Here is a 21,385-nt window from a genome sequence, read left to right as displayed (position 1 = left end):
TAATTGGTAAAGGGCAGTTTTAATCTTCCTGTATCAGGGGCATATACACTGTTTACTTCTGGAATTAGCATGAATGATTAAAGCCTTGCATAGAAAAGCCAAGACAAACGTCTAAAAAAGAAATCAGTGATTGCCTCAATGCCCTAAATAGTACCATGTCAGCAATTAGCAGGAGCACTGTTTCATTAATCCATCAGATTTCTGATGCTGCACATTCCAAGACCGGGAGATAATAGAGAATCCTCAGGATTAGCCTCTGAGGCCTCACAGTACAGCGCGTCATTAATAGCAGTGGTGGTGAGACCGCATACTGAAGCAAAAACACGATAGACTAACGATTCTCTGGAAGCAGCACATTCTCGCGTTCTGAATATCCTTAGGCAAGTGTACGGAGCAATGCTATAGTTGTTGGGATATTGACTCCTAACTACTCCTGTTTGTAGATATTACGGAGGTTAAAAAAAAGCAAAACAGTTCCAGGTGTCTTCTAAAAGAGAACGTGTTGATCTTTCCAAATCAAAGCAGGTAAAATTATGTAGTGGCTTCTGCCAGATGGGGCAGCTAGATGGTGCAGTGGGTAGAATGCCCAGCCTGGAGTCAGGAAGACTTCTCTTCCTGAGTTCCAATCTGGCCTCAGATGCTTACTAGCTGTGTGACCCTGGGCAAGTCACTTAACCCTGTTTTACCTCAGTTTCCTCATCTGTAAAATGAGCTGCAGAAGGAAATGGAAAACCACTCCAGTAGCTTTACCAAGAAAACCCCAAATGGGGTCACAGAGTCAGACACAACTCAAATGACTGAACAGCAGCAAATATTCACTGCCATTTCTATAGGCCAAAGAGACATGAGCCTGACTCGTTCTTGTCTTGTTTAATTTTTCAGGTCTGTATACAGTCCCATTCTGTGAATTTACATATAAAGAGAAATAAAGTGCTTAATTACATTAATGAGTTTAATGATCTTATATTGAGTCCCCAAAGTCATAAATGGCTGTCATATTAATGTTTATATGAAGATACTTTGATATTTGTGTTTTTACAATCCTACAGAAAACTCATAAAATGTTATTTTTAGATCATCAGGCACAATAAATATTTTGTATTGTTAGTTCATTGTCTTTAGAAATCTCTTTAAATTTTGGTGTTTAATTCTCCAAATTTTCAGTTATAGTTCTAAAAGACTTATAGTGGGACAGATAAATTTATTATAAAAAGACAAAGTTTGGACTTTAATAATTTACATTATTTCTATCCTTCCCATTTCCCTGATTTTAAGTGTTAGGATAGTTTTAGGCACAGACTGGTGGCATCCTCTCATCTCCCACATCCACCATGAATAGCTTCCTTAATGACCCATCTGGAAATAGATGATTTATTCCCTTAGCTCCTTCTTCCAGCACGAATTGTCTATGATATGGCTTGAACTTGTGATTTGATGGATATACGGAAATCATAGGTGAGGAAACTCCTACTATTGTAGATGAGGCATTTGTCTTTATCTTATAGTCCTTGAGGGTTGCCTAGAGAGGCATCAATCTCATAAAGCCCAGGACACTTCAGAATGCAGCCCAAATCGGATTAAAATAGAATTGGGAAATACTTAACAAAATCAAAATACAAAAAACATACATAATGTTGCATTTAACAATTAAGTCAGTATGCGGCCCATGGGGATCCTAATGTGGCACCCCTGATTCTTTTTTTATTTGGGTTTAACACTACTGGTTTAGAGTACCAAAAGTTCAGGACTTGCCCAGCCAGTGTATGTCAGAAGGTACATTAACCTGGGTCTTCTTGGCTTTGAGTACAGCGCCCTAGAGACACAGCTCAAATTCAGACTCTGACATTAACTGCATGACCCTGGGCAAGTCACTTAATCTGTATTTGCCTCCACTTCTTTAATTGTCAGATGTGGCATAACCTATCTCCCAGAGCTGTTGTGAGGATCAATGAAATAATATTTATAATATTCTCTCTCTCTCTTCCCTCGCCCCCCCACTCTCTGTCTTTCTATCTGTCTGTCTGTCTATCTGCCTCTGTCTTTCTCTCTGTCTCTGTCTGTCTCCATTTTTCAGTCCTTATACATGAACATGCTTCAGCGGATACTGAGCATAGTCCTGATAAAAATCCAAAGAGATAGGTTGGGCAAAACCCTCTGCCTTAGGAAGTACCACTTCAATGGGATTTTTAATCTCTTTCAGCTTTGTATAATATAGACTAGCTGTTGTACCTTATTAGTAAATATTTTGATGCATTCTTCAAAGTGAAATAGTTAGTGAGAAAAAATCTTGATTAAATTAGCTGATTCACAGAATAAAATAACTATTGTAGAACAGAGTCTCCTTATGTTGTTTTCTAGTTTTAGGACCTTCGGCTTCTCTGATTTTTCCAAAAGCACCATCTAAAATATCTTTTGCATCTGTTCTTCCCTATGTCTCTCTTCCTGTTTTAATACTGTCCCAGTGATACAGTGCCATCTGCTCATCTTAATTTCAATTGAGTTTCATTTTAAATCATTGCTTTTGTTGTAAGATAGGGTGCTTGTTTTTTTTTTTAAAGTAGAAAACTAAAACACATCCTCAAGTTACTTTTAGATTAAGTGTGACTTCTGTACCTTTACTTAAAGCATATATCATAGACTGCTGGAACCAGAATGGATCTTTGGGGATGATCCTTTCTGGCCTCACCATTTCATTTTATCAATATGGAAACCCAAGGACCAGAGCCAAAATAAGTCACCTGAGATCATATAGTTATTAAATGACTAAATATTGGCATATTCTTTTGTGATCATAATGGTATTTTAGAAAATGTGCCTTTTATTTAAAAATTTCCCTAAGTTTTAGAAATAATAACTCTGACAAAGTAAAATTCTCCGAAAATTTTAAGACGAACACTGTTTCTTTCTTGACCTGTTATTTTGGCCGGACTGATTGTATTATTTTTTCAGATGAGAAATTGGTTCCGAATATGTCATTTACCTCTGTATATTTAAAAAAATTGACAGTGCTCTGTGTTAAAACTCTACCAGAAAGAAAATGCATTTGGATGCTGTGTGTTTCCTCATGATGATATATGAGTTAACAAAAATGAACAAGGAAGTAGATGTTTTGTTTTTTACAGTAATGAATAAAAAATCTGGCTTAGCCCATAGCATCACAAACCCACCAACTATATTTCTTTCAGTCTAGTGAGATGGATCTCCTTGCCATCTGTTTGCTCATATCTGGTTCCTTCTTGCCTCCATGTCTTTGCTTGTGTTATTTTCTTCTGCTTAGAATATCCTCTTAACCCTTCCTAGTCAGTCGACATCCATTCCAAGACTCATTTCTGGAAGCTTTCTTTACTAACCTTTAGCCTCCTGGACAGGTGATTTGGGAATGACATCAGTAACAAGCCATTTCTGAGACTGTTTGCTTGAACCTCCTCAGACTTTGTTTTGTTCCTTTATACATAGAGTCCTTCCTGGATGTCTCATCGTGGTGTTTTAGTGACCTTTGAGTCTCGTGGGCTTTGCCAACAGAGTCTGAGCTCTAGCTGCTCTCTGACAGGTTTCACCAAGTTTCAGATATGGTCCTTGCAGCAGACTTCACTTTCTGAAAACAAGTCAAGCTTAATAATGAGCTGCTGGTTGCCAGTAGACTAGTGATCATGATAGTGCAAGAAAGGAATAAGCATTGATTGAGTGTCTGCTATGTGCTAGGCACTGTGTTAGGCACTGTACAAATATCATCTCCCTTGGTCTTCATAACAACCATATGAGGTAGGTGCTTTAGGATTCCCATTTCACACCTGAGGAAACTTGAGACAGACAGAGGTGAAGTGACTTTCCCAGGCCTTTTGTGAAGACAACACAAAAAACAAGCAAAATGGACGTCAGTCAATGTGATTCCCTTCTGATTCTGAAGTGAAAATACTTTTAAAAAAGAGAGTTCAAGGGTGCTAAGAACCATGATTTTTATTCATTCTATAAATATAACGTTTAAGGGCTTTAAATGTGAAAACCTTGCCCAGTAACCAGTGAAGGGACCTACTACTGAAGGAATTGAATTGCTTCAGTCTTGAAATTTTCACTTTACTTAAGACTAGAAAACTAAAAGATATTGTGGTCAAATAGGAGGGAAGGGGAAGGGAGCAGGCTTTTTATATAGCGCCCACCATGGGCCGGGCACTATGCTAAGTGCTTTTTACCAATATTATCTCATTTGATCCTCACAACAACCTTGGGAGGTAGGTGCCATTACTAGTCTCATTTTACTGTTGAGGAAACTGAGGTGGAAAAAGGTTGAGTGACTTGCCCAGGGTCACACAGGTAGCAACTGTCTGAGGCTGGATTTGACCTCAGGTCTTCCTGACTCCAGGCCTAGAGTTCTGTCCCTGTACCGCCAGCTGCTTCCCAGGCTTTCCTTGGGGAGACATATAAAAAGTGTTGGTGAACTTGGTTTTATTGTGAATCGAGGGTGACTCTGATAAAAGTTTAAGAGAACAGGCAGCGTCGTTTCATGAGAAATTTATCCTTTTGTTTTACAGTACTCATGAAGTGTTGGCAGAACGACACCAGGGAAAATAATTTTGTTTTCTGCTTTGACTTCTATTTTTTTCTTTTTCTTTTTTTGAATTTATTCACTATTTTATTTTTCCCTACATGTAAATAATGAACTACATGTAAAAATAACTTTTAGCATTCATTTTTAAAACTGAAAGTTCTAAATTCTCTGCCTTGCTCCCTCTCCACCCCTACCCCTTTTGAGAAAACAAGCAATTTGATATAGGTCATACATGTGTAGTCATGCAAAACATTTCCATATTGGTCATATTATGAAAGAAAGCATAGACAAAAAAATCTCAAGGAAAATAAAGTAAAAACAGTATGCTTCAATCTGTATTTCAGACACCATCAGTTTTTTCTCTGGGCATTTTTCATCTTAAGTCCTTCAGAGTTGTCTTAGATCATTTGTATTGCTAAGTCATTCACAGCTGATGATCTTACATACTTGCTGTTACTTTGTACACAGTACATTTCACTTTGCATCAGTCCATGTAATCTTTTTCTGAGAGCTTCCTACTCATCATTTCTTTTCTTTTTTTTTTTCAATTTTGTCACAGGCATTTTTATTAACAGACCATTAGAAAAATAATCATGGTAGAGACCTTTAGTTCATTCTTCTAATAAGCCTGTTGATCTGGTCTTCCCTGTTACCAGCATTTCCACCTTCCACAAAATGTGTAGTCTTTTTCTTCATTCCGCCTCGTGGAGAAGATAATTTGAAGGGCCACAGGAAGTTGTTGGCAGCTTTGAAGTGCTTGCCAACAGTGTAGATCTCATGGATCAAATCCTCCATGCAGATAATTCCATATTTACCAAGAGATTTTGCAATAAGGGCATTATCCGTCAGGGCAATCCTCTGTTTCTTGATCTTGCCATAACCACGTTTGTAAATCAAGTCATTCACAGACTTCAGGTTTGGGTAACCCCATGCAATGTATGGTTCCACAATCCTCAGCATGTTAATAGAAGCCTTGTTAAGTTTAACAAAAGTGCCATTGAAGATTTGGCGAAGACGAAGAAGTTGCAATACTTTTCGGACCTTTGGGCTAACACCATTGATACCTCTGATTCTGATCACAAAAGCTAACTTGGGTTCAGCAGGTACATAGTAGTTGCCAGCTTTGCGTGCCATTCTAGCCAGCCGGATTTCACTCCTGTACATCTGTCTGTACTCCTTATGGTAGGCTTTTGCTTTTTCATAGATAACTTTTCTCCGTATTTTACGGAGCTTTTTAATAGCCATCTTCTTCTTCAAGCGTTTGGCCTTCAGTATTGCAAAAGCCTTTCGCTTTTTCAGAAGGGATTCTGGAACGGATGGTAGCTTTTTCTTTTCTTCTACGCCCGCCATGATTCTGGCTGGGAAAAGAGGCTACTCATCATTGCTTATAGCACAATAGTATTCCATCATAATTACATACCACAGTTTGTTCAGCCATTCCCCAATCGATGGGCATCCCCTTAATTTCCCATTCTTTGACAGCAGAAATGAGCTGCTATAAATATTTTTGTACATATAGGTCCTTTTCCTTTTTGTTTTTTTAAATCTCTTTTTGGATACAGACCTAGAAGTGGTATTGCTAGGTCAAAGTGTATACATAGTTTTATAGTACTTTGGTCATAGTTCCCAATTGCTCTACAGACTGGTTAAATTAGTTCACAACTCCACCAACAGTACATTAATGCCTTATTTTTCCCACATCCCCTCCAATGTTTGTCATTTTCCTTCTCTGTCCTATTAGTAACGTAATAGGTATGAGGTAGTACCTCAGAATTGTTTTAATTTGAATTTCTCCTATAAATAGTTAGAACATTTTTTTTCCTATGGCCATAGATAGCTTTGATTACTTCATATGAAAACTGTTCATATCTTTTGATCATTTGTCAGTTGAGGAATGGCTCTTATTTTTATAAATTTGACTCAGTTTTCTGTATATTTGGAAATGAGGCCTATATCATAGAAACTTGCTTCAAAAATTTTTCAGTTACCATTGCTAACTGTATTGCTTTCCATCCTATTCCCCCCCATTTATTCTATTCTCTTTCTCCTTTCACCCTGCTCCTCATCAAGTATTTTGCTTCTGACTATCCCCTCCCCAAATCTGCTCTTCCTTCTATCATGCTACCCCCTTCTCTTATTTATTTCCCTTCCTACTTTCCTGTAGAGTTGAGATAGATCTCTATACTCAATTGAGGGTGCATGTTATTCCCTCTTTGAGCCAGTTCTGATGAGAGCAAGGTTCACTCACTTCTCATCACTTCTCCCTTCTTCTCCTCCACTGTAAAAGCTTTTTCTTGCCTCTTTTAATGTGAGATATTTTACCTCATTCTATCTCTCCCTTTCCCTTTCTCCCAGTGCATTCCTCTCTCACCTTTCAATGTTATTTATTTTTAGATACCATTCCTTCGTGTTCAACTCACACCTGTGCCCTCTGTCCATATATACTCCTTCTTTTCTAACTGTCCTAATATTGAGAAAATTCTTCTGAGTTATAAGTATCATCTTCCCTTGTAGGAATGTAAACACTTTAATCTTATTAAATCCCTTATGATTTTCCTTTCCTCTTTACCTTTTTATGCTTCTCTTGAGTCTTATATTTGAAAATTAAATTTTCTATTCAGCTTTGGTCTTTTAAAACATCAAGGATGCTTGAAAGTCCTCTATTTCATTAAATATCCAATTTTCTCCTTAAGGGTTATACTCACTTTTGGTGGGTAGGTGATTCTTGGCTGTAATTCTAGCTCCTTTGCCCTCTGGAATATCATATTCCAAGTCCTCTGACCCTTTAATATAGAAGCCGCTAAATCTTGTATCATACTAACTGTGGCTCCATGGTACTTGAATTGTTTCTTTCTGGCTGCTTGCAATATTTTCTCCTTGACCTGGGAGCTCTGGAATTTAGTAATATTTTGGGAGTTTTCATTTTGGGACTCTTTCAGGAGGTGATTGGTGGATTCTTTCAATTTCTATTTTACCTTCTGGCTCTAGAATATCAGGACAGATTTCATTGATCATTTCTTGAAAGATGATGTCTAGGCTCTTTTTTTGATCATGGCTTTCAGGTAGTCCAATGATTTTTAAAATATCTGTCCTGTATCTATTTTCCAGGTCACTTGTATTTCCAGTGAGATATCTCACATTGTCTTCTATTTTTTCGTTCTTTTGGTTTTGTTTTATTGTTTCTTGATTTCTCATAAAGTCATTAGCTTCTGTTTGCTCAATTTTAATTTTTTAAGGAATTACTTTCTTCAGTGAGCTTTCGGACCTCTTTTTTCCATTTCGCCAGTTCTACTTTTAAAAGAGTTTTATTTTTCTTCAACTAATTCTTGTACCTCTTTTTCCATTTGGCCAATTCTGCTTTTCAAGGCATTATTCTCCTTTTTGGATGTTTGTACCTCTTTTACCATTTGGCCTAGTCTGTTTTTAAGGTGTTATTTTCATCAGCATTTTTTGTGTCTCCTTTACCAAGCTATTGACTCTTTTTCTATTATTTTCTTGCATCACTGTCATTTCTCTTCCCAATTTTTCCTCCATTTCTCTTACTTGATTTTAAAAATCCTTTTTGAGACCTTCCAAGGGCTAAGAACAATTCATATTTTTCTTGGAGGCTTTGGATGTAGGAGCTGTGACTTAGTTATCTTCTTCTGAGTGTGTGTTTTGATCTTCATCGTCACCATAGTAACTTTCTATGGTCAGAATATTTTTTCCAATTCTTTGCTTATTTTCCCAGCCTGTTTCTTGATTTTTAACTCTTGGCTAAGGTGGGGCTCTGCTTCCAGGATGGAGGACGCACTAACGCAAGCTTCAGGGGTTTTGTGTAGCTATTGTCAGAGATACTACTAGGGACATGTAAGTGTTCAGTTCTTCCAAGGTGGTATGATCTAAGGAAAGGCGTGTTTACTGCTCTTCTAGCTTGTGGTATGGTCTGTGAGTGACCACAAGCACCCTTTTCTGCCCTGGAACTGTGATGAGAGTCCCTTCTCCACTGTGGCCACAAGCTCTGGTATGCTAGTGCTCCTCCTGGGACTGCCACCCAGGACCACAACCAGGACCAGTGTATTGGCAAAGCAACAGAGTCTTGCCTCAGGGCTAGCAAAGAGAAGCCTGTAATCTCCTTCTGACCAGTTGTTCAACCCCCTTATCATCTGTGGGCTAAGAGCTTCCAAAGTATCTGCTGCTGCTCCTGATTCAGTGTCTCCTAAAGCCTCCTCCTGCACTGGACTGTGCTCCACTCCTACCCAGGTGCAGCAGACCTTTCCTGCAAACCTTCTAAGTTGTCTTTGGCTGGAAAATTATTTTACCCCATCCTTTTGTGCGTTCTGCTGCTCCAGGAATTGTTGTATATCATTGTTTAAAGGTGTTTAGAGGGGTTCTGAGGGGAGCTCAGGTGAGTCACTGCCTTTTCTCCTATGTCCTCTGTTTTAAGCTCTGTTGCTGAAGATGGTAAGGTAAATATGTTTTTCCAATAACTAAATAAAGCCCTCTAAATAAAATCCATATATACTCTGATACTTAGTGATCTCAATTAAGGGGTGATCACAGATGAGGATAGTAGAAAATATGGCTCAGGGAAAAATGAGAGAGGCCAAAGACTTGTAGGCTATAGCTTCATGCCTGTATTTGTCATGAATACTTTCTTTAAAAAAAGAGTTGGGAGGTGCGATTCCTCCTAGTGACAAGTGTCCACCCAAATAAGAAATTGATTATATTAAAAAATTGGTTATGTTTCAACAGTCAGGAAATAAACTTGTTATTGATTCTGGGAATCATTCCTGAATCAGTTATCTATGTACAATTAGACCACTGGCTTCTTTTGTGTTTTTTTTTAATCAAAGACCAAAACTTAATATAAACCTAAGAGAAAGAAAAAAAAATTGAAAAAATCTGTGGTATGTAATGAAAACAATGCCAACTCAATTTATTTAAGGAGGTTGTTGGTCCTAAAAATGGAAAGAGAGATGGAGGATTAGATGTAATCCTTAATTATAATTGATTCCTAAAGAATTGGTTTTACTGATGTAAAATCAATGATGAAATCAAGGAGAATAAAAGAGCGCAGAAACTACTTCAGCCAGCAAACACCTGGCCAGGTTGAGAGAGATGGAGTCTAGGGCAGCACCATTTTAGAACATAAACTCATTTGTAAAATCTTACATAGGACAAAGGTGGAAAACGATGTGAAATAACACTTTATAAGACAATGAGAAGGGAAGAAAAAAGGTTGAAGCCTTGGTGATGGCCTAAGCAAAATCAATGTGAAGACATTTAAGGATGAAACAAGGAGGACAGAAACGTAAGAAATATGAAAATTGCTTTAAAGATTTTTGGAATAAGTTTTTTTGGCCACTTGGGACACAGGAGCTGCAACATTTGAGCCCTAACATCATAACTGCAGATGTTGTTTCCATCTTTGCTTTTTTAAAGTGCAATTTCTACTTCCTCATGTACTTCATCCGGACCAGATACAAAGAGGAAACCAGGGTCAGAAGGTGACACAGTTTGTAGGCCTAGAGGGATTGATTCTCAAAGCACCTGAAAGAAGGGAGGATACCAATTATGACTTCTGTTATTTAAAAAAAAAAGGCCACCAAGAGAATAGCAATAACCACCAGCCTATTTACCTACTTTCTTATCTCTTCAGAGTTTTTAGAAGAATAATCTAGCCATGCATTAAGGGTGTCCTTGAAGAAAGTATAAGAAATGAACAGGCAGGCTTTCACAAGTAATATTTTACAGTAGGCTCTATCTTCACCTCACAGAATTGACGGAAAGGTATAGCGAATACAAGCTCTCACCGTGCTTACATTTTGTTGACTATACTTGATTTTCTAGCTGTAGTGGGAGCTTTGGTGGGCTCCTGGGGATTTGAAGTTCTTATTGCCACAGCTGGACCTTGAGCCCACCCCTTAGCTCAGCCCAAATACAGTCCTTGTAGGTCCCTTCCTTTACTTAAGAGACATTGGAAGAGGAATTCCATTTTACATGTTTTTTTAACCTGTATGTATTTTTAAAACTTTACTTAAAGTAACCTTAATTGGAGTTTATGATTCACAAGTTCCTTTTGCCTTCTTTTGCTAAATTTTATTTTTTGTCAATCAGCAGAAATCTACTTTTGTTTCTTACCTCTTTCCCCACCCCTCTTCAATTGAGAAAGAAGGAAAAACAGAAGCAAACATATATAGTTAAGCAAAACAAATTACTTTGTAGGCTATGTTTTAAAAAAAAGAGGCTCATTCGGTCCTCTGAGACTCTTACCTCTATCAGGAGGTAGGTGACATATTTCACATTAGTCCCCTGGAAACCTTGTTGGTCATTGTGCTAAGAGTTCCCAACTCTTTCAAAGTTGCTTGACTTTACAACTTTTGTTTCTTATAATACTTCTTTGGCTCCATGAATATGAATAAATGAATGAATGGACCAAAAATGAACTGATTATTCCATTACTATGTGCAGCTAGGAGATTGCAAACTCTCTTAAGCTAGAGGAGAGACCTTGACTATTTTTTCTGTATTCATGGACTCCTTGCCTCTAGAGCACTGTATATACAATGAGCGCTTAATGATCACCGAAGGTATGAATTATAAGGTTCTTAGAAAGCAATTTGGGAAGCATGAGAGGGAGACTCTTATTGAAAATATCATTTAAATTTTTGCATTGAGTACAAATGTTTAAGTACTGTGGTTCACAATGCTTAATTAGAATTGGATTATATAGAGTGTAGAGTGCTTTTTGCTGCTTTCTTAACCTTGCCAGCTTTTTGCATTATTTTAACTGATAATTTAAGAGATAAATTACAGGAGCATTTGCAAATCTACCTTTACATTTCCACTAGCCTTCCCAACATAATGAGGTTTTAGTAGTAATTCTGGGTGACATACTATCCTTCTGTGGCAAATTCTTTTGCAAAGAAAGCAGATTACCATGATTCTTTTATATTAAAAAAAATGCTACATTTTCCATAAATCCTTACAGCTATTCTCCCGTTTTGAGAATGAGGAAAAAAATCAACTCTTGTTAAATGTTTTCATCAGCTCTAATCATCTAGATGTTGCTGAGATCTTCTGTGGATTCCCTCCTTTGTTTCTAGAAATTAAATGTAGTTTTAGTAATGTTGCAAATCTCGTGAAAAAAAAATTAAGGGCAAGGAAGAATGGGAGTTTAATTTGGTTCTGGGGTGGGGAATGGCACTGTGTTGTGAAGGGAAAGATTTGCTGAGGAAAAAAAAAGAAAGAAGACCACGCAGGGGATTTTGAAGCATTTTGAAGGAAAATGAACAGTTGTGTCTTTTTTGCATATACATTTGCAAATTAGCGCCTCAGTTTTTTTTTTTTTGGTCTAGAGCTTAAATGCTTTTTTTTATTTTTTAAATAACAGAACTTTTGCCATCTGTAGTTCCTATTAAGGTTTCATGGGATCTCTCTGAGAGGCCTCCATCGAGTTGTAATACCTTAAATGTGTATGTGAACAACCTTCACGTCTCTTCATGATTTAACGTTTGGTCTCATTGGTTGAGAATTTTAATGACATTTAAATCTTCTGAGACAAAGTTATATCTCTGATGCTTCATTTAGTTCTTTAGTATTACAGTATTAAGGCTTTCATTATTGGGGTTTTAATCATCTGATTCCTTTGTTGATTTACATTTATTAATGGGTATGCTCAGTGCCTCCAATTAATAATTGCCATTACTGACTCCATGTTTGGCTGTTCTTTTTCCCTCAGTGCTTTTTAGACAACCATTTTGATGTGGTCTAATAACATGCCACAAGGCATATTCTATTCATAGGAGTATTTATTGTTAAGAAATATTAAATTAATGTACAGAAAATAACCATTATCCCTGACTTTCAGTAACCATGTTGATATTGTTAAATAGCTCCCAAAACATGTTTCACTGGAACCTAAAATTTCTATTGGGTTCCTCCTAGGATTGCTTTGGAACCAGCTGATAGATTTAAATTAAGCATCCCATTTACATATTTTCTTATTCCCTGTCTCTGCTGATTTGACCTGTGTGTATCCCAAGTGCTCCATTATTGTAGACATTCTGCCTGAAGATATCAACATTTGTATAGCAGAACTGAATCCTCATCCTCCCAAGGAGTGGTAAGAATATTCTTTTGTTGTATTATTAGTCTCCCATTTGAACCTTTCTGAATTAAAGAAATGTATATTTCTTTATTCAGATTGTCATTGGTTCAAATACTTTTCCCGTAGTAGAACCTGGAGAAGTCATTCCACTGAGCTGCTGAATATGTACTTGAGATGGCTAGGCAAGTGTCAGTATTCCGAATACTTTACTGGACCCTCCTTAGCCAGCTTTGAGACCATAGAGCATTTAAAAAAGAACCTAGCTTTCTACCAATTTAAGGAGAGTATTGGGGTGAAATGGTTAGGAGAAAGAGGAAGTGGAATTTAAAAGAAATATGATTCCTTAAAAGAAATATGGATCCTTAATATGCAGGTAATTGAATGTAAGACTGTTTCTTAAATTACTTTTGTGCAGGAGAAAGATGGATACCATGACATGATCTGAAAAATTGGCTGCTTATATTTCTCTTCAGTACTGGTGTATTATATGTATATGGACTCACTTTGTCAAGATAACCACTTCTGGTACCCTACAGATGGAGTTGAAAGCAAATATTTCTTAACATCTCAAGCAGAGTTCCAAGTTAAGAAATCTATCAGTTAAAATGGACATTCACCCCCAATTATTTACAAATTATAAATTTGTATTATTGCATGTATAATTAAATGCATTATAAAGGTCACACAGAAAATATACATTAATAAGAGTGACTCTTCTCTAGACATAAGGATGAAATAGTAGTTGATCCTAGAGTCATTTGGGAGCCGCTGGAGTTTGATGTGGTTAGTCATAATGCACCGCACATAACCATTAACCATTAATGACCTTCTCATGATCAGTCACTACACAGGGTAAGGTGGAATGGTCAACCAGTGGGAATGTTTTCAATGGCCCTGGTCCGGCAGCTGTGGTTACCTGGGTATCACTTACCTATTAACTGTTCTGACGGGCCAACGCTTGGCTCAGAATGTGAATGTTGGTAATTTGCTCAGAGGAGGAAAGTGACCGAGTGGGGAAGCATTGAAAGATAAGGGTAGGCAAGGAAGTGTGGCAGATATATGTAGGGAAGGCAGAATGTGACTGATAGGGCAGCCCTTGGATTGGTTCATTCCATGCCTCCAGGGATAGCCAGGATGCCTTCTGGGCCCCATTTAGAGACCACTGAAATAAATCATAGAATTTTAGATAGGCTTATTAATGTTTGAATCCAGGAGGAACTTCAGAGATAATTTAGTGAAATCTTTTCATTTTGCACACGGGGAAACTGAGACTCAGAGAGGCAAAATAGCCTGCTTAAGGTCACAAAGCTAATTTATCAGCTTGTCTTGGAGAAATCTAATAAGTACGTGCTGGATGAAGGAACCCATGTCTCCTGACTCTTAGGCCAATGTTCTTTTTTTTGCTATCAAGACATCTCATTAAGCATTCAACAATTTTTTTTAATTAATGATGTAGAGAAATGGCTACATCTTGCATCAGATAAACTCTTCATTTGAAAATTTGAAACACTGAAGGCAAGAAAACAAATTTTGCATGATAGGTGGAAAGGTTGATGGATTCAGGTCTGAGATTTGAGTTCAAATCCTGACTCTACAATTTATAGCCTATGTGATATTGGGCAAATCACTTGACTCTTGGTATCTTTTTCCTGTAAAAGGATACAATTGGACTAGATCAGAGGTGTCAAACTCCTAACTCCCTACTGCCACCAGAAACAGATTAAATTGTAATGGGCAACGTTTAACAAAATAATTAAAAATACATTATAATGTAGATGATCCCTTAGGAATCTATTTCTATTTCAGTTTGACACCACTGGACTGGATAATATATAAAGTCCATTCCCATTCTAAACTCTGTGATAATTAAAAGAAATCTTTATTTGAAACAAAAGTATTATATCCCTTCATTTTTATGGGGATTATGATCAACCACAATACTCTTCGGCTGCAGTGATACCTGATAAAACATAGACCTGAAGCAGAAATTGACCTTATAAAAGCTTGAAGTGACACTCTGGCCATGGGAATGTTCCCCCTCTCCTTATAAGAGCCTACAGGTTTCGGCTCTAGACTATTGAGTGTCATCAACTCTGACCAGTGCCATGGCTAGATCCCTTTTTTTTTAAATAGGATGTTTGAAGGTGGTGTGTGACCTTCACGTTATGTTTATTCATTCTTTGATACTGGGAAATACTTCTAGTTGGAACTCTCAGAGTCCTTCAAGTGCACATCTCCCCACTTATCCTTCATGGTCCAGCATCTCTGAGAAATCCCTCCCAAGTCAGTTAACCTTCCCCAGGCTCCCACATCTCCCTTCCGCGGGTTCTTATTGGGTTGGACATTAATGACATTGGACATTAATGAAATGGACATTAATGAATGAACAATGGACATTAATGAAAAACAACTGAACCCACTCATTGCTATATAAGATTATATAACTAATGTAGCAAGAGAGATTTTGAATTTGTTTTCAGTCATTTTCAGTCATGTTTGACTTGTTATGACTCCATGTGGAGTGTTCTTGGCAGAGATACTGCAGAGGTTTGTATTTCCTTATCCAGCTCATTTTACAAATGAGGAAACTGAGGCAAGCAGGGTAAAGTGACTTACCCAGGGTCACACAGCTAGTAAGTGTCTGAGGCCAGATTTGAATCCAGGCAAGGGAGTCTTCCTGGCTCCAGGCCCAGCACTTTAACCACTGTGGTTCCCCTTCCTCACCTCCTCTCATTTTGAATTACTTTTCTGTAGTTCCCTCTCACAGAAGTTCCTTCAAACTTGCCTCCCCTACATTTGTAATGGCACCAATGTCTATCCATCAAAGACTCTGAACACTTACTCTACTACTTGTATGCCTTGGGAGGCAGTGGAAAGAGTTCTAGATTTGGAGTCAGGGGCCTTGGGTTCAAATTCTGACTCTGGTACTTACTAGCCATGGGTCAGTAAACCTCTCTGGGGCCTCAATTGTCAGTCATTCAACTAGCATTTATTAATCATTTATTCTGTGGCAGGCACTCTGTGGGGATACAAAGAAAAGCAAAAAAATACAAACAACGCTCCCCCCATTTTCTCCTCTGAAACACGAGTTCTTGAGACTCGATCTAAAGTCCCATCCAACAATAAATCTATGATTCTATGAGAAAAGCATCATCTGCTATTAAAATATTTTTTTTATATTGGAAGAGCAATATAAAAAAAAAAAACATTCCTGGTGGTACTTTAGGGTCGTTGCTTGTTTTGTCTGCTGCTGGTTCTGATGCATGGAGAATTTGGAAGAATTATAAAAAGGAAATTACTTATAGAAGAAGCGGAATGTTTTTCTTCTGCAAATACTGGGGAAGATGATCAGAAATAGTATGGTCATCAAATATTTATTAAGTGCACGTATGTATGTGTGTGAGATGTTTTCCTAGGTGATACATATAGTGCACATAAGACACGGTTTCTGATCTCGAAGAATTTAAAAGTCAAGAAGAAAAACAATGCACAAAAAATGTAGTTGTAATAATTGAAAAACATTAAAGAACAGCATCAAGGCAGAGACAATGGGGGCAGGGCACTGTCTCGGGAATGTCTTCTGACCAACTCTCAGTGGAGCTAAAATTCATTCATGGCCCAAAGGTGTTTTCATTTTCTTTACCTTTTTAAACAGTTTCTACATGTGAAGGTGTACTGAAGTCCTTCAGATTTTGGTAACAGGAAGAAAAATTAAAAACAAAAAAACCCCTTTAAACCATTTAAACTGGAGGAAAAAAAACTACATGTTCACATAATTTCACGCTTATTTAAGCAATGTTTTGTATCATTTGCTTCAGATTTATGTATATTAGTCTTATCTGTTCAACTGTATTGGAAGCTTCTTGAGGGCATCAACCAAGTCCTCATTTTTATTCTCCCACAATACCTAGGCAGTGATAGGTATATAATAGACACTCAGTGGAAATGCTGATTAATTGACATGCTTCGGATCATTTAGCAGTAACTTTGGACTAAAGGAAGAAAGCTAGAGAACATAAAGGCCCCTATGGTTCTTAGAATAAAAGGGAAAGATTTCCATTTTTCTACCTTCATAACATCCCTCATATATGCCCACTTCCCTTTTCTGACACTCCTGCGACCCAGGTGCAATCACATCATACCCGCACTGTTGCAGTAGATAGCTGGTTCATCTCCCTGACACAACCATGCTCCGTTCAGCCATCAAATGTGTATCCTCCATTCAGCCATCAAAAGTGTTCTTCCTAAAGAACAAATCTGACCATGTTACCCCTCACTACCTTACTTAATGGCTCCCTATCATCTCCAGGATCAAATATAAAATCTTCTGCTTGGTGTTTCAAACTCTTCACAACCCTTTCTGATCTTCTTACACTTTACAACCCATCCTCCCCAGTCCCTAATACCTTGTGATTGAGTGACACTGACCTCCTTACTGTTCTTAAGATAAACAAACCAAAAAAATACCTTCCGACTGGGCATTTTCATTGGCTGTCCCACTTACTTGGAATGCCCTTCCTCCTCATCTTCATCTCCTGGCTTCCCTTACTTCCTTCAAGTACCAGCTAACTTTGCAGCTTCTGCAGGAAGACTTTCCAGATCCCTCTTAATTCTAGTATCTTCCCTCTGTGTATTCCTAATTTTTCCTTCTCATATTTTGTTCATACATAGTTATTTTCATGTCTAAATTGTAAGCTCCTCGAGGGCAGTAACTAATTTCACCTTTATTCGTATCCCCAGCACATTGTCTGGCACACAGTGGGTGTTTAATTAATACTAATTGACATGACTTTCAAGGAAGAGAAAAGCTCCTCAAAAAGGATAAAGTGTTTCATTGAAGAACTCACTCTACTTTTGAAAAAGAATTTGGGGCAGGAAAAATTTCTGTTTTTTTCCCAAGCAGATTCTCTCTAGTCCTGTCCTCTGGGAGAAAGAGAATGTGTGTTAACCTCCCTTCCAGACAAACATTTGCTCTCATGTAGAAATGACATTTGATCTTAAATGTTGGGCAGACTTGATGTTTAATTCTGTACTGTTGTTACAATTTCCTATACTAATCCTAATTCCCCTCAGAGGTTTTATTGCATTGGTTGGTGGCTTTAGCCTGTCAAGAGCAAGATGAGGCGGAAGTTAGAAAGTGGACTTTTTTGAGGTCAGGAAAAGCTAAAAGACCAAAAGAAACCAATTTGTCAACTAAAGTCATCTTGGGAATTAGAAAAAGTCCAAAATTCACAAAATATTTCTTTTCTTCAAACTTTGACCAACTTTTACATTTTTTTTCCTCATCATAGCATCCCTCCCATATATTATCCAGAAAGCTATGACAAGGTTTGTCCAGTCATTTGCACAGCTTGCTAGCTTTAATGTATACTGTTTGTCCTCTGGGGAGCTGTCAGGCTTCTGTCCTAATCACTCGTGGCAGCGCTTTGGCTTGCATGTGCAGAAAAGTTAAAAGGCTAGGAAAACTGGAAGCACAGGTAATGGCTTCATGCTTGTGCCCTTGTTTCCACTGTCATCCAATATTAATTTATGTTTGTCACTGACAGGAAAGAACCTTTTATAGCATTGGAGTGATGGCACATTGTGTAGCGGATGAAGTACTGGGTGTGTTGTTTGGTAGATTTGAGTTCAAAGCCTGCTTCAGAAACTTATGTTGTTGGATGTGGAACAAAGAATTCCTCCCCAAGTATCCAATTTAAGAGGGCTTCCAGGCCAGCCGTCTCTTCATTTCTTACCTGACTGTACTCTTTTAAACTGGACTCTGTCATGCTCCCACAGTAGATGTCTTCCCTCTCACCTCTATCCTTTTCACATGTGTGTATTGCCTTCCCCCATTAGATTGTAAACTCCTTGAGTGCAGACCCTTTTTTGTTTTTGTGTCCCCAGCATATATCACTGTGCTTGGCACATAGAAGATGCTTACTAAATGTTTATTAGGGCAGCTATGTGGTGCAGTGGATAGAGTGCCAGGTCTGGAGTCTAGAAGACCTAAATTCCAATGTGGCCTCAGACACTTACTAGCTGTGTGATCCTAGGTAAGTCACTTCATCTGGTTAGCCTCAGTTTCCTCATCTGTAGAAAGAGCTGGAGAAGGAAATGGCAACCCCCCCCCCCCAGTATCTTTGCCAAGAAAACTCCAAAGGGGTCACAAAGAGCCGGACAAAACTGAGGAAAACTGAACAAAATGTTTATTGACTAACTATGACCCTGGACAAATCACTTAACCTCTCAATTTTAGTTTCTTCACATAAAAAAATAATAACTAACGTTTGTAAAATTCCTACTCTGTGCCAGGCACTGTGTTAAATAAAATGAGGGTTGGATTCAGTTTCCTCTAAGGTACCTCCCAGCTCTAAATCTAAATGAAAAATCCCATCTCATTCCTTTTTACCACTTTTGGATAGTCCATTGCGGGAAGAATATAGCATGAACCTTAAAAAATGTAAGTGTAGTTTAGTCCTGTTAAGACATTGGCTCTCTATTCTTTTCTGTTCTTTACAGAGGTACATGGAGATGGTTTCTTTAAAAACTAACATGATGTAATGAAATTTCACTAATGAGCCTTAGTTATTGCTTCTGAATAACTGGGGACTTTCAGCTTGAAAGAGCAATAGTGGTCCTTCTTTTTTGAGATGCTGTTACAAAGTGATTGACATAGTCTAGGTATGGGTGAATTATTATGCTGTATGGACAAGCTATATTGCATTTGGCTACAAGGGAAATACTTTTGTTCAGAATACAACTTTTATGTTCACACTTTACTTTGTAAAGCCCAAAAACATGAAATTAATCATTTTAGGAAAAAGTAGTATACTCATGAGGGAACAATGAAATGCTACCCAGGAGGTGATGCCCAATAAAGATTTTCCTCCTTGTCTGGATAAAATTTTCTAGGTTCCTATGATTTGTTGGCAAACCACTACATGATAGTTTATGTCTAGTACAATGTCTCATGAAATAAAGCTTAATTTAAAAATCCATTTCTTCAAGCATAGGCTACAAGTTTAATTCTTTTCTTGGGTTGGACTCCACGATCTCTAAGGTTTCCTCTAGCACTAAAAATCTATGACTGTACTTTCCTGTCACTTTTTATTTATTAACATTGCACCAAATTAAGCACCATATTTGAAAGTCTCTGTTCTTACACAAAGTTCATAGCTCTATATTTTAAAACTTCAAAGGAGCATTCTGGTTCCACCCCCCTTTATTTCATTGTAGATTCTTTGATGCATTGCGAAATCAAATCCAATGCCCGTTTCTTTTAAACTGTAAAGCAAATGTACAATTTGAAATCATTTTAGGTTATTTTTTCATGGTTCAAAGGAAAGCTAATAATTTTCATTTAAATTATTGTTGTGTTCTTTTTTACTTGTGTGTGTGTGTGTGCATCAGCATAGCTGTAAATTGATATTCCATTATGGAATAAATTTCAAAGCAGCATTCTTTTAATGGAAATAAATCAATAGAAAAGGAATAAAGATGCCAAAAGAATCAGCTAAAAATGGAACTCTGTGGTAACCAGACAGCATGTATTTAGACATTTTAAAATATTAACAATAATAACAATGACAAAAAACCCCACCAATGGAAGTATCAAGTTCCTTTCATCTCTGCTTAATAAAAAGTGAAAAATTGGTGAGTTTAGTGTCACTATGTGTCTGAAGATGATAGTTAATAATGGCTTAGAATTAAGAGTTACAATTTTTTTACGATAACATAATACATTAAGTAGGTTGAGTATTTTTATCCAGATGATGAAACTGAGGTTATAAGCAATTGAGTGACTTTCCCAAGGCCACGTAGTACATTCCGGAGCTCAGTAATTCAATGCTAGATCTCTGCAGTTTCCAAGCCATGATGAAACATCATTTCAAGGACTGAATGAAAAAAGCATTCATCAAATTCTTTACTATGTGCATTGTACTACTAAGTACTGAGGAAACTGGGCCACCTAGCTGCCCTCAAAGTCTTTAATATCATCTGTTTTCTCTTTTGCATAATTAACGGCTTGTTTAATTGGTTGGGATTAAGCTGCTAAAACATGAGATGATCCCTGCTCTTAAATTCCTCACATTTGAATTGAGAGAGATTGTTGTTTTTGTTCCTCCTTCCTTCTTAAAGAGCACCAAAGACATCTGGAGATGACATCGTATTCTTGACTTGAAAATGAATTGGATTTAAGTAGGGCTGAGCTGTGCAAGTCTTCAGCTTCATTCTCAACTCCGGAATCTTCAGAGTCCAGTGGCAAGACATAGGTCAGCATGACTGGCAATGGTCCGGATGAGGTGGGAGACCTGGCCTTTCTAAGCTAAGGTCTCTCCCAGGGCTCAGTTGGTCTGTGGCAATACGGGTTTTTTTTTATATTTTTTTTTCTTTATTTATTTTTAGTTTACCACGCACGGTTCTACATAGTTTTGAGTTCCAGTTTTTCTCCCCTCCCTCCCCCTTCCCTCCCCAAGACGGCATGAAGTCTCATATAACTGTCATGTATAACTTCGCATTGAATTAATTTATGCTCTAGTCAAGTCGTGGAGAAGAATTTTGACCAATGGAATGAATCATGAGAAAGAAGAAACAGAACCAAAAAAACCCCAAAAAACCCCAAAAACAAAAACAAAAGAGAAGCAGAAAAGGCAAGCATGTAGTGTGCCTCAGTCTGTATTCAAACTTCGCAGTTCTTTGTCTCGATGAAGATAGCATTCTCCATCATGAGTCCCCTGGAGTTGTCCTTGCCCCTTTAGGTTGCTG

General features: G+C 37.6%; 2 protein-coding genes across 5 annotated transcripts in view; one reads left to right on the top strand and one right to left on the bottom strand.

Annotated features, from left to right (window-relative positions):
- Positions 1-21,385, top strand: part of PTPRM (protein tyrosine phosphatase receptor type M) — a 1,028,886-nt gene that overhangs the window by 96,515 nt on the left and 910,986 nt on the right. The window lies entirely within an intron of this gene.
- LOC118844845 (60S ribosomal protein L7) lies at positions 5,098-5,913 on the bottom strand. Its single transcript, XM_036752846.1, has one exon. It carries the CDS (start codon positions 5,894-5,896, stop codon positions 5,153-5,155), a length of 744 nt encoding a protein of 247 aa, XP_036608741.1. The 5' UTR covers positions 5,897-5,913; the 3' UTR covers positions 5,098-5,152.

The sequence above is a fragment of the Trichosurus vulpecula genome, chromosome 1 (genome assembly GCF_011100635.1).
Source record: "Trichosurus vulpecula isolate mTriVul1 chromosome 1, mTriVul1.pri, whole genome shotgun sequence".
Classification (NCBI taxonomy): Eukaryota; Metazoa; Chordata; class Mammalia; order Diprotodontia; family Phalangeridae; genus Trichosurus; species Trichosurus vulpecula.
Note: the sequence above shows the minus strand (reverse complement) of the source record. Positions and strands in the feature narration are given on the sequence as shown.